Here is a 16,681-nt window from a genome sequence, read left to right on the forward strand (position 1 = left end):
TTAGAAGCATCAACAGTTAAAGTCAATTTAGCTTCGTTATTAAAATGGTTTAATAAGATACTTGAAGCGAATTGATCTTTAATAGCTTCAAAGGCCTTTAAACTATCATTATTCCATTCAACAGTTTTCTTTTTAGTTTTCAGTGCCTGTGTTATCATTAAGTGAATTGGAGTTGATAATTCTGCTAACTTTGGGATGTATCTATGGTAATAGTTTACCATTCCTATAAACTTCTGAATTTGTTTCACTGTCTTTGGTCTTTCAAAATTGCGTATTGCCGATATTTTCTCCTCTGATGGTTAAATTCCATCACTTGATATATTGTGGCTAAGAAAATCTATACTGGGAACTCCAAAAGTGCATTTTTCTGGTTTAATGCTTAATCCATATTCGTCTATATGCTCCTATATGTTCTTCCTCGTTTTCACTAGCAATCAGTACATCATCAATGTAAATACTTCATTAATAAACCTCTGGAAAGTTTGTGCCGAGTTCCTTAAACCAAAAGGCATTCGTACAATTCAAATAGTCCGAATGGTGTGGTGATTGCTGTTTTAAAAATGTCTTCTTCAGCCATAGGAATCTGATGGTAAGCTCTTAATAAATCTAGTTTAAAAAAATTCTTATTTGTCATTTTTATGTTGAGGTCGTGCATGTGAGGAAGTGGATATCTACCAGGCACTGTGATACAATTGAGTCTTTGGAAATCACCACATGGTCGCCAAACATTCGGGTCCTTTTTCAAACTAAGTGCAGTGCAGATGCTGAACATGAATTTGAAGGTCTGCAAATGCCAGATTTTACAAGAAAATCAAATTCACTTTTAGCTACTTTATATTTAATCGGATCTAAGCGTCTAGGTTTGGTGAATGGTAACGGACCGTTGGTTGATAATCTATGTACCGTTGAATGTTTAACTGGTTTTGTGTAATCAGGTTCAAATATTAATGAAGAATACTGTTTAAGTAGACTAGTGTATTTGTTATCAACGGCGAAAACTTTTGGTAATGAAATTTTACAGTAGCGTGACACTGTATTAATAGATAATTTAGTTAAGGGATCAATTAACGTCATATTTTTATGTCAATTAAAAGTCCGTATTTGTGTAAAAAGTTCGCTCCGATTATAGGCTTTTCACTATTAGCAATAATAAAAACAAAAGGAAACTCGCGTCGTAATCCTAAATCTACATTCAACATTTTCTTACCAAAAGTTGATATATTTGAACCATTTGCTCCCGTCAGAACAATGTCAGAAGTAGTCTTATGACTTTTAAATTTTGAAGATGGAAGGACAGATATATCTGCCCCACTGCCAATTAATTTTTTTTATTATTCTTATCATAAAGAAAATGGCGACGTGTTGACATGTTCAAACTCTGTCGCCTCGATAGTGGGTCCAGTTAGTTTTTTGAATCTTCTTTTTGTCGATAATAAGAGCAAGGTTGTTCACACCTTCTACAAACCCAATCTCTATTCGTAGATCTAGGACGAGATCTGTTCCTACTTAGTCGCCTATTTAAGGATTTGTACTGTTGTCCATCTAACTGATTTTTTATTGAAGCTATGTCTAATGAAAGATTATTGAAGCTATTACAAATATTGGTAGTAGCTGTACTAGATTTTAACCAACATTTTCTAGACTATACGTATTTGCAGAATGCATTGGAGTAGTATCTCTAATACTTGCTATATTATTACCTTGTAGCACTTCCCATATGTTATCAGCCAAGCGTGTTAATTCATTCATATCTTTTAAATTGGAACCAGTCAAGACAACAATTACGTTATTTGGTAATTTTCTTAACCATATTTTTCTTAACACGTCGGGACTAAAATTTGAATTCCCAACTAAAGCTAGGTTAGGTAGCCAATTTCGGCTTTACTTGGGTCCATGTTGATCCCTTTGTAAAAATACCTGTAAGAAGAAGAAAAGAGAAGAGAGGGAGAGATAGAGGAGAGTGAAAGAACAGAGACAGTTGCAAAGAGAAGGAGATGATGAGAAATGAGAAAGCCAGGGCAGCTGCCGTGGATGAGTAGTGTGAGTAATAGGATTCACACCCATTTTGACAAATTAATGAACTCTAGAAGACGTTCTAATTGAATGTTTGACAATTCGGTTAGATCACCAAAGTAGGTCGATCCAAGCGTCTGAAAACGAGCCTCCGCCAAAGCAGGACAATCGCAGAGAAGATGAGTCATAGTCTCTTCTTCATCCTCATTTTGACAACTCCTACAGTAATCGTTGAACGGGAGACCAATGCGTCTGGCATGGTTCCCAAATTTACAGTGGCCAGTGATTATCGATATCAGCCTACTTAACTGCGGACTATATCTAATAGGGATATCAGAATTTATAGTCAAGCTGCTATTCAATCCCTAACTGGTGTGTTCTCCACATCCAAAATTGTCCATGAATGCCGGACGTCTCTCAATGAGATGGCGAGACATTCGAACATCATCCTAATTTGGGTAAAGGGACATTGGAATTCGTATGGCAACGGTATTGCTGACACATTGACAAGAGCTGGCACTATGCTTAGCAGAATGGACATAGATCGGATATCTAATCCGATAGTACCTTAGCCAATTTACCGCCCTCCTTATCGCCGATATTTCAGCCTGAAGGATACTACATTCATCATTAAGTCGGAAGAAGATTTTCGTTCCAAATTCCTCTATGAAAATGCCACCACCAACTCCTTTCGTCGTCTTGGATCCATCTGTATACACTCGGAAGCAATTATTTGGTGGAAGGAGAGATTCCTCGTACTCCGAAGAGATATGATATTGGAACTTTCTCACTAGAGACGGTACTGGAATACAATATTCAACAATGTACTGATTATCCGGTATAAGATCTATGATCCTAGCATGGCCTATGGAGCATTGATTCCACTTGCCAGTTACACTCAGTCTGGCCGCAGTTGACATAGCCAATTTCCTCGCAAGGAGATCGACCGAGAGCCAGTTGAGCATAGTGAACAGCGCCTTCGAAGGAGTTGTTCTGAAAGCACCTGTAATAAGAAGCGCAGTTGATCTCATTACTTTTTCCAGTTGTTGTCTGAGTGAAGCCTTTTCAAGCGTCTGCCACCAGACAACAACCCCATATAGTATAATAGGTTTAATAACTGCCTCAAAGAGCCAGTGAACATTCATTGGATTTATGTCCCAGCATGTTCCTATGGCCTTCCTACAAACATATAGTGCTGTAATGGTTTAGATGCCCTAGAGAGTATATTTGTACTCCAAGATAGTTTCTTATGTAGGATAACGCCCAGATATTTAGCGCTGTTCGAGAGTTTTAATACTTCGCCGTTAAGGCAAGGAAGAGGAAATGAAGGAATCTTATATTTGCTAGAGAATAGCACAAGTTCCGTTTTACTAGGATTTACACTAAGACCACATTCGACACTCCACGAGCTAATGATCTTTAGTGCTTGTTCTAGCCTTTGGGATATGGTTTCCAGGTGATCGCCTGATACCGCAACCGCGACATCATCAGCATAGGCGACTGTTTTATAGCCAAGAGAGTCTAGTTTTACCAGAATATCATTTATGGCCATGTTCCATAAGAGTGGTGAAAGTACTCCCCCTTGTGGAGTACCTCTTAAAGCTTTTCTAGAGATTACTGTATCTCCTAAGGAGGATTCAATAATCCTATTTGAGAGAAGATTCTCAATAAATCCCACAACGGTCCTAGATAGATAGATACAGGATTGACGTTATTTAAAGCGCCTTCTTTATCAAGAAAGGCAACCAGTGAATAATTTCCATACCCCATGGATTTTTCAATATGACCAACGAGAGTATGAAGAGCCGTCTCAACAGATTTGCCCTTCGTATATGCATGTTGAGACGCAGAGAAAAAGGATTTATCTAACGAGGTCCCAATGTGGATATCGATTATCCTTTCCAATGTTTTCAGCATAAATGATGCCAGACATATTGGTCTGTAATCTTTTGCCTTAGTGTGTGAAGTTTTACCCCCCTTGGGAATAAAAATCACATTACACTTGGTCCATTGAGTAGGAATGTATGACCAAGAGAGACAGGCTGTGTATAAGTTCCGCAGCCAAGGAACTACAAGATCTATATTGTGTTGAAGATCTGCAGGAATAATGCCATCAGGGCCGGGCGCTTTGTAAGGATCAAAGCTTTTAATTGCCCAACGGATAATGTCATCTTCAATAGGCACGTGGGTTACAGTCCGCATTGAAGTTGGAGAGAAATTAGTCAAATCACTAATTGGAATACAACCAGGAAAGTGAGTATTAAGGAGAAGCTCTAAAGTCTCCTGACTACCTGAAGTCCTGCTCCCATCCATTTTCTGTATATAGCTAGGAACAGAAGGGGACTTTGACAAGATTTTACGGAGACGACTGGTTTCGAAGAGCTTTCAATATTGCTACAAAACCCTTTAGAAAGGGTTTTGAAACTTTGACCTGGACCACTATGTCAAAGTCCAGGTAGCGGTGATCAGAGAAGTAGCAGTCATTGGAGACATTCCACTCTTTGATCAATTCTATAGTTTGTTCAGAACCTACTTTTGTCACAACAAAAGTAGGTTCTGAACCTCTTTTAACGACTGTCATATTAAATTCTAATAAAAAGTCAAGTAAACACTCACCTCTACTGTTGGTGTCTGAACAGCCCCAGACACTGTGATGAGCATTTGCATCAGCGCCAATTATCACAGGAACGTGACGCCTATTTGCTTCGCGCATTAAATCTCTGACCAGGTCGTTTGGCGGTTGTTCACCATGGTCATGCGCCATATAGCAGCTAAGGAGCCAGATGGTGGAGTTTCCGGTCTCAAGTGCCGCCGCTACCGTATCCTCATCACTGTAATCAGATAAGATGAAGCTATCTAAATGGTTTTTGGCCAGAATACAGGCTCTAATATTTTTAATATTACCTGCAGGATTTGAGAACAGAAGTTTGTAACCTCTGAGAGATAGTCCAAGGATTTTGCCGTGGTGGGTCCACGGTTCTTGGACCAAGATGAGCTACTCCCCTCTCTCAGCCAACCGGAGGAGTAAAGCAGCTGATGCTGCTTTGATGTGGTGAAGGTTAATCTGGGTTACCTTCACCATCTCCAAGATCAGGATCGTACACGACAGTGACGTCGACGTCCTCAGGATCGGAATCCTGCGAACTGTCTCCATCCTCCGCTAACTTCAGATTGCCAAGAAGCTCACCCATCGTACCTGTGGTAGACTGGGAGTCTTCTTGGTTCTCAGAACCAGCGGGATCGTCGGCCTTTCCATTATCCTCCTTGGGCGGAGCCTCCAGCTTAGTACCAGAGGCGGCGGCACTGCGTTCGGCGTCACTGCGATAAATGCGAAGGGAGATACTATCAAAACCATAGTAAACTTTACCTCCGCATTCACGCAATGGCGCCAATGTTTCCTTATTAAGGACCACAGTCGCCTTTCTGTCATTTCCCATCGGGGCGGAAACCTTCACCACCTTCCAGTCATGGGTAGGTAGATGAGGATTTCCGCTTTGTAGGAATGCCATTATTTCCTCCGGGTCATGTGACTCAGTTGGGATGGTGGCAATTGATCTCGGTCTGCGAGGAATTTCGCTTACCGCGATCACGTCCAACCTTGCACCTGGCCACACTTCCCCAAGGGACTGAATAGCTAGCTTGAGCAGAAGCGCAGAGCGCTCATTTGAACAAGCTAGCAGCTTAATGTGAACCTGGTACCAACCAGCATCATCGTTTTTTGGGAGCGGGTCCTGGATTCTCCTTGAGGATCTTCCAGTACACGCCTAGCATCTTCTGACGGATAGTCCCCCATTTTTCCTGGGAGATGGCTCCGTCGCTGTTGCTATGGTCAACAATAGCCCTTATCAGTGGGTTTCTAGCCACTTCACTGAAAGGCCTATTGATGACTATTTTTTGCGCCTGTTTTTGACATTTAGTCGGCTGGTCGTTCGGCATAGAAGGGTCTCCTCAGATTGTTGCCGTTTAGGCGCCTCGGCAGCAGGTCTAACTACTTCTGCCTCAGCTGGAGGATTGGAGCCCTTTAGCCTAGCCAGGAGGCTTTTCGCCCAATCGAGGGACGATTTCTCGTCTCTCGTTAAAGCATCGCTGGGTTTGGCGCCATGACGCTCAACGATGCGCTCGGCGCCCCGCCGATGAACATAAGCCCTTCTGGAAGGTGTTTTGTGCCTGGGGGAAGACATTGGAAGAGCCCGACAACGTCTTTTCCAATGTAGGGAGAGGTACGGCAGAGGAATCCGACATCAGGGTCGACGATTCTACATTCGCACAGGGCACTTAACAGACCTTGTTGTCACCCGAAGACAGGGATTGAGCTGACTTTGAATCAGCAAGGGCTGTTTTTGCGGCTGCAGAGGTACTCGCCACGACAGGCAGAGGTACCTCACCGCTGGGAACTTTACCCACACCCGAAGGCTTACTGGGCAGTTTTGGTTTACAAGCAGCCAGCTTAGGCCGAATACTTGCGGTTGTTGTTGCTCCAGACACTCGCGGAGTAGTCAAGCCTGATGCTACCACCTGACTAGTCCGGACGCCAGTCACATTTGATTCACCACAGCCCGGTGTCGCCGCTGTGGGAATAGGGTCTCTGGATATTATCAAGCCCCGGACCGGATACGAGGGGCATTCTTTCTTCTCTGACATTCCACAGTGGGGCAGAATGGAAATTTTTTGGAAATAAATCTGGCGTTTCTAAACGGCTGATCCGATCGGGATAAAATTTGGCGTGAGCGTAGCCAAGGAATATTCGAGTTTAAGTTTTGAAGATGAACCCCGCAGATGCCCCAGGGACGGAGCTGTGGCGGCTCAAAATAGGGTACCTACGACATGTAAAATTTTTAAACTTGTGCCATTTTTTTATATTTTCTGAAAGCGCTCGACGAGATCTTGAAAAAACATGCTTGGACATACTACTTATCTCTTATAATATCCGAGTTATAGGCATTTAAAAATTTAGTGATACAAAATTTACCATACCTTGGTCCGCCTTTTTTGAATACCGGGCGTAATTTTGTACCAAATGGATTAAATTTCTTGTTAGTTAGACAACAAAATTTCCAATAATATACAAAAAATTTCAGATCAATATCATTTACAGATCCAAAAATATACGTTTTTTAATTTAAAAATTCAAAAAATGTTAGATTGTTGCCGTTTTTTTTGCCAAAAATGTGTCTTAACTCTTTTATTAACAAAATAAATATAGTTTTCTAAAAGGTATCTTTACGCAGAACGCTTTGGCGTAAAAAACTTGTCCGATTTTTTGAAAATGTTGCCACTGCGTCCTTCCGAATATGACCTATTTTTATCAAAACTTCAACTTTGGGCGATATGTTCTAAAATCCCAAAGCTGGGATCAGAAAACTGAAAGCAGTTTTGGAAACCTCAATATGTTTTCTATTTACTCCAAAAGTATTTTCCCAGCCCTGAAAGAAATGTGGACCCAATGGGCAAAAAAGTAAAAATCCCATTTTTGGGATTTTTATTCCTATTTTTAGGAATTGCGGGATGCCCTTATATTTGAAATGACAAATTTAACAAGCGTTGAAAATTTCATTAAGTTTTGTTTATAAATAAAGATTTTGTCATATATTACATATTTGTTTAATTTCTAAAACTATGATTTATATCAAAATTTTAATAGGGTCGCAGATAGCTACAACAATTTAGTCCATATTTATCCATTAATATCATTTTTTAGTTAGATGTGGAAATTCTCGCCCCTTTACAAAAAAAGCCAATATCTCAATTACATTAAAAATATGTTCATTTAAACCTGTGTCCTTTAATTTCATCTTTTTCATATTTTAGTATTAAGTATGACAGAACATACATTTGGTGTTGAATAAAATATTTGGACAATTTTTAAAAATTATTTAGTTAATTATTTTATTAAAGACTATAACATTGTATATAAAATACAAAAAATTATAATTTTATTATGAGCCACGCACAACAACACCTAAATCACCCCACACAAACCACCTTTCCCGCCGAAATATAAAACACAATTTAATACAATATCATCAGTTAGTATAATAGCTTTTTTATTTGAACAGTTTATCTTAAACATAATACACTTAATTCTTACAACCTACTTATATAGTTAATTCCTAACACTACTTATTTTCTATAAAATAATCTGTCATATCGGTATACATATCCTGAGGGTAATATAAGTCCTTTAAATCTTCCTCGTTTTGAGATGATAGAGTTTCATAACAAATCCATCTTTTTCGCATAGTTGAAAGAACAGGATCAGAAGATAGAAGTAAACTATTAAAAATATCTTCATTCTGTGATTGCCTGGAGCATTTTCTTAAGCTGAAAAGTTGAACATGCTTAAAATCTCGATTCCTCGCTTCTGGGCTTCTTCTGTTAACTCTCCAAGTGGAAGAATATTCGATTCAATTATTATTTGACATGACACAATACTTTGTGTACTGTTGGTGTTAGTTCCCTCCATGGATACAGAGATACAAGTAATTTAGAAATTTCAGATGTATATTCCCCAAATCGATTTCCATTAATTTTATGTTTACTACTCAGTGCCATTAACATAGTGTTAACTCTTCGAAGCAACTTCTTGTCGATTCCAGTTATTTTTGAAGTAATTTCAAAATCACGAAAAAACCTTTCTCGCCGTATTACCGTCATTTGTACTGCCGCAACTTTTAAGTTGTTTGTCGATGTTTAATCCCATTGAACATAAAATTCTTCTTGGATTCTGCTTTTTTCGCAGCTTTCATTATTTTTTGTTGATTTAGTAAGATTCTCTGGCACACTTCTATATTTGAGGTCGTATATGCTATGTGTAAAAAGTAATCCAAAAATCGTATTCTGGCATGAAGTGGTGAAATTCCGAAAACAGGACTTCTTCATTAATACTTCTGCTTTTGTTTATATTTGAGAATTGCGACTTTTTCTCATTACATATTGAGCATCTCCAGAAGGAAGAAGTTTCTGTTATGGCATTGCTGACCTTTCCATCAAATCATTGTTAAGCTTAGCTGATATGATACGTTAATAGAGAATTCCTTTATTTTTATGCAAATGGGCTCCAGTGCATTTATTTCATCTTTTAAATATTCCACTAAATCATTTGTTGTTTTCTTTGACTCCTTTATATATTCAAATCCAATGGGTCTACAAAAATTTTTTGAACCCGGAGTTGTATTGATCCATATATCTTCAAATGAATTTCCGATGCTTGACGATGATGGATTAAGGGAATATGAAAAGTTGGTCTTCTGAAAAGTCTTACACAATTCTTGATGCTGTGTTTTCGAGCAAAGATGATATATCAATACAAGCTTCCACATCATTAACAGCAATAGGTGATGGTAGGATAGTTTGTTTTTTTCCTGGATCGCCTTGTTTGATGGTAATATATTGTGTCCTTTTTCATGCAGAGCTTTCCTTAATATTTGGTACTTATTTCGACTGAGACCCAGTTCCAACATAAGCGCTATTGCTTCCTCTTCAGTAAAATTTGATTGTGATGTTGGAGTTGGTATACTTTCCACAATTCGCTTAAGTCGTTTTGGTGATGCATTAGGATGAATAGTTGCAATATGTACGGCATCCATAGGTTGGTTTTCCTTTTTCAGCATTTCGTTAAATGTATCAGCAATTTCCTCATTTGAGATTGAAAAAAGTTTTTGTGTGACCCTCTTTTTTTACCTTGAACAAAGTCTTCGTATGACTTGCAAGGCCCTCCTGTTGATATGTTGTAAGTTGAGATTTCCGTAGTTTCCATCCAACTACAAAATTTTAATCTAAATTTCTTTTGATTTCCATCCACAGACTTACTTTTTGCATAAAAAAGTTTTAAAAAGTTTTTAAATTTTTAATATGCCTGTTTTGTCTACTTTTCTACTATATGCAGTTTTTTATATAATTTGAAATGTCTTTAATTCTTTCTGGCCCTTTTAAAGATACACTCCATAAAACGGAACACAACTCTTCGTACTTTAATGTAATCTTCATTGTAGATTTATTAAATATGGTACTTAAAATCTGAGACGTTTACTTATATACCAATTCTTGTCATTTCCGATACAGGTATTCCAAAGTAAAACATTACGAATTGTCTACCTATTAACATTTAGGACTATATTACTATAACCTGTAATTCAGTCATTGATATTCTTATTAGTGAATTATTATGATCATAAACGAAAAAGAACGAAATGATCTATCGAAAAAATTTAGGTAAAAAATAGTTATAAGTTTCTGAAAATTTAAGCATAATAGGACCTTTCAATTATAAGGATAAGCAAACAAATAGAAAATAGGTAAATATAAGATTTAAATATGTTCTGTCAATTTAATACTAAAATATGAAAAATATGAACTTAAAGGATACAGGTTTAAATGAACATATTTTTGAATGTAATTGAGATATTGGCTTTTTTATAAAGGGTCGAGAATTTCCATTTCTAACTAAAAAATGATATTAAGGGATAAATATGGACTAAATTGTTGTAGCTATCTGCGACCCTATTAAAATTTTGATATAAATCATAGTTTTAGAAATTAAACAAATATGTAATATATGACAAAATCTTTATTTATGAACAAAACTCAATGAAATTTTCAACGCTTGTTAAATTTGTCATTTCAAATAAGAAAATACAAAAAAATGAAAAGGTCAAAGGGCATCCCGCAATTCCCAAAAATAGGAATGAAAATCCCAAAAATGGGATTTTTTACTTTTTTGCCTATAGAGTCCACATTTCTTTCAGGGCTGGGAAAATACTTTTGGAGTAAATAGAAAACATATTGAGGTTTCCAAAACTGCTTTCAGTTTTCTGATCTCAGCTTTGGGATTATAGAACATGTCACCCAAAGTTGAAGTTTTGATAAAAAATAGGTCATATTTGGAAGGACGCAGTGGCAACATTTTCTTAAAGAAAATTTTATTTTATTAATAAATGAGTTAAGACACATTTTTGGCAAAAAAAACGGCAAAAATCTAAATTTTTTTTGAATTTTTAAATTAAAAAACGTATATTTTTGGATCTGTAAACGATATTGATCTGAAATTTTTGTATATTATTGGAAATTTTGTTGTCTAACTAACAAGAAAAATTGGTCCAAAATGGTATGGTAAATTTTGTATCACTAAATTTTGAAATGCCTATAACTCGAATATTATAAGAGATAAGTAGTATGTCCAAGCATGTTTTTTCAAGATCTCGTCGAGCGCTTTCACAAAATATAAAAATCTTTGTATTGGGTGTGAAAAAAATGGCACAATTTTAAAAATTTTACCCTACTTACCCTACTTTGAGCCGCCACAGCGCCGTCCATGGGGCATCTGCAGGGTTCATCTTCAAAACTTAAACTCGAATACTCCTTGGCTACGCTCACGAAATTTCATCCGGATCAGCCGTTTAGAAATGCCAGATTTATTTCCAAAAAATTTCCATTCTGCCCCACTGTGGATTGAGAAATTAGTGTCATTGTAATCAGGGTAGGTAAAAACATCGCTCGCGATCGCTATTTTATTTATATCGCTCGTTTTAAAATTCAAAATCGCGAGTTTTATTTTTGAAGCACAATTTTAATTAGAGTTTTATGTATTTTGTATTCGCTTCGTAAGCGATATTTACATGTTTTTGTTTTTTCAACTCGCGTACGGGCGAATGGAAAACGAGTTGAATTCGAGTTAAATTCGAGCTGAAAATCAGCAAAATGTGTGTGCAAGAAACAGGTTCTGTTGTGGTAGTAAAAAAGTACCAATAATATGAGAAATAATTATGTATGCGTCATAGAACACATGTGGCGAATTTTGGAGAAAAAATAATTAATTTTGGAGAAAAAATAATTAAAATAATTTAATCCATCCGGATTGGTCGCAATCTGTGAAAAAATGTTTGAAACCTCAAGTGGATTTTTTTCAACTCGGTATTAAAATGTTTCTTACCTTATTTAGGACACGTTTAAGTTCTATGCATTATGATTTACGGACAATTTTTTGATTGAATTTACAAAAGTAGAGTGTTATATAAAATTATTGGAATTAGAACAATAATAATTTGATAATTATTATTTTTGGTGTATTTATCATATGGGAAATACAATTTATTCAAAATATTAATGACATAATCCCCAGCGTCTCGTTATATCATTCTGCTGAAACTTAACATATTTTAGTACTTAATACGAATGAACAAATTAAGAGTCATCCAACAAAATCGACACTTTTTGGGCTCCTCTTATAAACATATGTACATAGTAGAGTATTCAAACGATTAATTGTCGTTCGGTTAATCAATTAATTTTTGACGATTAATCGTTCGAATAAATGAAAATAGTCAAATTTCAAATAACGAATAATCCGAATAATTTCTATCAATTAACCGATTAAGAAAAACTCACTATTTAGCAGTAAAATTACTATGTATTTTCTACAAATTTAATATTTTTATAATAAATTTTCTTCTTTTCTTAATTTCTTAATCAATTTTCTATAATAAAGAAAATATATTTGATGATTTTTGAAAAGAAATCATGGAAATAATTATATCGCTTTTATTTTTAAAGCCAATTTTTTTGAGAACATTGTTGTATTCTTAAGTATTTCTAATAAGTTTTCAGCAACAGTTATAGTTGAACTAGTGTTCAATGGAACGTATGAATTCTAGAACTCGTTGAAAATCTTAAAAACAGTAATGTCTTTATATAGAAAAGCATTTCACATAAACAGGAATAATTTCTAGTATTTGATAAAAAAACTAAACAAAGAATTTAAGTGAAAATAATATTTTTGTTTATAAACATGAAAAAATCTATACGTACAGGAAACTGTGGACCATTAGTATTAGCTCTGTGTACTCAGTTTTTCATAATCAGCTCTTATGCTCCTGTAAAAGGACTTTAAACTTTAAAAGACATCCAATTTCAAAAAATGGAATTCCAAATTTATATTAAAAAGTTGGTATTAATATTAATTTCAAATGAAGCTAAGTTCCTCTGCTTCGAAATAATATAATTTATTTCAAATCATCAAGATCATCAAGAAAGAATTGGAAATCTTAAAGAAAATTTGTCACAAAAAAGTAGTTAAAAGTTTTTGAGTCGTAAATGAAACTTTTTATATTTAATTTTTTTTTTGTTTTTTCTCTAAGTGAGACAGGTAAATAATATACATAGATAGAATGTACAACATTGGCATTGTAAAATATATATAAATGTTTTAAATATTCGTTTGTAGTCCTTTAAACTTTGAAATCCTTTTATAAGGACATAAAAATCGGAGTACGCAATTCTATAAGAGGAATTTATTTTCACATGCTTATCAACTTTTTCAAAATTGTTACAGGGTGTATATGAAGAAAATTATTGTTAAAAGCAATAATAACATCTAGTTTCCTTTTATTCGAATAACCGAATAATTTTTAATTATCCGATTATTAACCGGCTAACGTAAAACCTCAAATAATTATTTGTCGAATAAACCGAATAAGACAAAAACCCGAATAATTGAATACCCTAGTACATAGTAATATATATGTATTTGGGGGTAGAGTCAATTATAGATACTCATAAAATTTTTTAGATAGATTTTGACTCGTATGAAACTTACTTATGGTGAATTTCGTCTACATACTAGTATTTTTAAGCCAGTAATGAGCGTTAAAGTCATTTTTTAAGGGGACCTTTCATGTTTCTAAGTTCATTATTACAGAAAACTCAAAAAGTACCGTTTGAAAAAACGAAAAAGCATCAAAAAATTCCCTTTTATGGGATCTCATCTAATTCCAAATCTACGTACTTAATTTCATGTTCCTTGGTTCAATATTATAGAATATTACAAAAGCACCTAATTCAGACTCTACATACTTTATTTCATATTTCTACGTTCAATAGTACCGAAAATTCATGATCTCGTTCTGCCGTAACACTCAAACAACTTTTAATGCAGTTTCTGTCTCCTTTTTTTGCATTCTATGTTTTTTTATAGTCTCCAATTGTTGTTGTTAAATATTTCTTTACACACTTTTTATCGGTTGTTTTTTCAACACATTTTTTTTTCATTTTATTTATAACTGTTTTTTTCGTTTCAGCAAAATATATAATTTTTATTTTAAAGGAAAGTTATATACTCTATTCGAAGGCAATATTAGTGTGCTTATTTGTTTTTATATCCTCACCTTCGTGAGAAGGGTATATATAAGTTTGTCAATTCGTTTGTAATTTCTATAATATAATTTTCTGACCTTATAAAGTATATATATTCTGGATCCATCTGTCTGTCTGTTGAAATCAGTTTTTAGGGGACCCCAGATGTCGGCGAGATCCGAATCTTCAATAATTCTATTAGACATGCTTTCGAGAAGATCGCTATTTAAAATCAGCAAAATCGGTCGGTAAATATAATCGAATTTTTGCTCAACCTCTGAAAATTTCATCAAAAAATGTCAACAACAACACTGTATATAGAAAAAGATGTACACGTGTGTGTGTAGATGTATTTGGTTTTATTCAGCTGTGTATTTTTTTGTATGTTTGTAATCCAAACATACAAAAAAATACAAAGCAAAAAAATATGATTTGCATTTTTTGTTAAAATAAAATAATTTTCCCTTTTGTTTTGCAAATATATTTTTTAAAAATTATATAAGAGCAGATTGTGAGTTATTGTACAATAATTTTTATGCGAATAATGTAAATTTGAAATTTAAAACTAACACAAATTTTTTGCAAGTGCTTTTTAAAACAATTTTTTTACGATAAACAAAAACAAAATCTACGTCTCGTCAATGTTTACCAGCAATGAATACGAAAGTGTTGTTGTTTTACTCTTGCTTGTATACTGTTAAGAACAACAACAACGTATTGCTAGTGTTAAGCGCATATAAGTGTATAGAAAACACACTGTCTATAGCTAAGCGCATTTACAAAAACAAAAGAGTACCAAGCGCATAGGGCTTGGGCACCCTTGGTTTGGATGCTGTTGGCGTCATTGCGTTGTTATATTTGTTTTTGTTTTTCTGTGTTTTTCGTTATGTATGTTTAGATGTCTGTTGGTTTAGATGCCTTGTGTATTTTGTGTTTTATTTCGTTTAGCGTTGTTGTTCTTTTTGTTTAGCTTTTGATGTAATAATAATGTAGTCGGGAAAAAATTTAAAATTTATAAAAGATGTTTAAAATACACTGTGGTGAAGGGTATATAAGATTCGCACAGCCGAATATAGCACTCTTACATGTTTTTCTTCATTTCACTACACAGTTTCACAGGTATAAATTGTTTTTTTTTTTCTTTGGGTTGAGTCCCCAAGTTGTGGTGTCTTTTTTGGCTTTGCCTTTGTTTTTAATGAAACACAAACACCGATAGTTTTTATTTTGAATTCATCTATTTTTAATTCAGTTCACTTATAGCTACTAAGTTATAATTAAGTTTAGTTTAGATATTTAGTTATAATTTTACACAGCGACTGTTCACTACTTTACATCTAGCATCTTTTGCTTCTCCTCTTATTCTCTCTTGTCTGTCTGCTAATTAATGTCTGTCAGTCTTTTTTAAAATGTTATATTGACATTCCTTTTCGTTTGTAAAATGTCAAAGTGTATACCGTATCGTCAGTCAATGTCATAATTGCAATGTAGGGTTAGCGTAAGATCAGTTAATGTCCTAATCCCACATGTAAAATTATTTATTTTTATTTGTTCAAGCAATTAATCGCTTAAATTGTAACGATTAAACGATCGACTGTTAATCATTTGAGTACCTATTAGATACATTTAATACATACACAAACTATATACATATATAAATACCTACATATGTACATACATCAAAACATTTTTACACCAAAATGTGCATCAATACATACTTTCATCAACAGATACATACAACAATGCATACATTCCTTCAGTAATTCATTTATAATACTAATAATATGAATAACACAAATATGTACAAACATTTTTTTCAGTGCAAAGCACACATATTTTCATTTATGTTCTCATTTATATTTTGCACTACAACATATGCGTTTTAAACATTCTCTTTCTGGCCACCACGGATATAGATCATCAAGTGTGTGACAAGTTATAAATAATAGTAACGACGGCGAGCAACCAGTTATATATGTATGGGTAAAAGTGTTCACTTCAAACATTTAGAAGACAAAACTATTGCGCATCACTCCAGACGCCACGTCAGAAACACTTTTGGACAGTTGTCAGAATAGAACGCACATTTCACAAAAACAAAATACATTGTTTTCGAATTTTTTCTTCTAGAAATATACTTTTGAGTTACTTCCGGATGATAGTTAGAGGAGTGCATCCATTTTGCTTAAACAATAAACCATGACTGTTGAATTTTTTTTTTGGTTTCTAGTTTTCCCATTCTGAAAGTAGACTTTTAGGTTACTTCCAGATGATAGTAAGAAGAGTACAAAAACAAAATATATAAATATTCTATTTTTTAGCGTGAACGCGAAAAAAAAATAAAAATAAATAATGCAGAAATTTGGCTAAGTTCAGTGATGTTTTGTGTTTTGTCCAGTCATGTTCAATTTTAATTATACATTGTAAAATTTAAATGAGTTATTGAATTTAATATTCATAAAATATAGTGTAATTAATATATTGTGAATATTAAGCAATAAGAAATAATATGACAGTGTTTTATTAAAAGTCATCTGTTAAAAAA

General features: G+C 34.5%; 1 protein-coding gene across 1 annotated transcript; it reads right to left on the reverse strand.

Annotated features, from left to right (window-relative positions):
* Positions 1-4,636: 4,636 nt before the first annotated feature.
* On the reverse strand, positions 4,637-5,893 carry LOC111689750. Its single transcript, XM_046946990.1, has 2 exons — positions 4,918-5,893; positions 4,637-4,844 (listed from the first exon to the last, which is right to left on the reverse strand). Exon 1 carries the CDS (start codon positions 5,520-5,522, stop codon positions 5,073-5,075), a length of 450 nt encoding a protein of 149 aa, XP_046802946.1. The 5' UTR covers positions 5,523-5,893; the 3' UTR covers positions 4,637-4,844; positions 4,918-5,072.
* Between the last annotated feature and the right edge of the window lie 10,788 nt (positions 5,894-16,681).

This window comes from Lucilia cuprina, chromosome 3, assembly GCF_022045245.1.
Source record: "Lucilia cuprina isolate Lc7/37 chromosome 3, ASM2204524v1, whole genome shotgun sequence".
NCBI classification, from domain to species: domain Eukaryota; kingdom Metazoa; phylum Arthropoda; class Insecta; order Diptera; family Calliphoridae; genus Lucilia; species Lucilia cuprina.

What these genes read in the sequence shown, in the direction of transcription:
- LOC111689750 (XM_046946990.1), bottom strand. Translation starts at nt 5,522, where the DNA reads ATGGCATTCCTACAAAGCGGAAATCCTCATCTACCTACCCATGACTGG.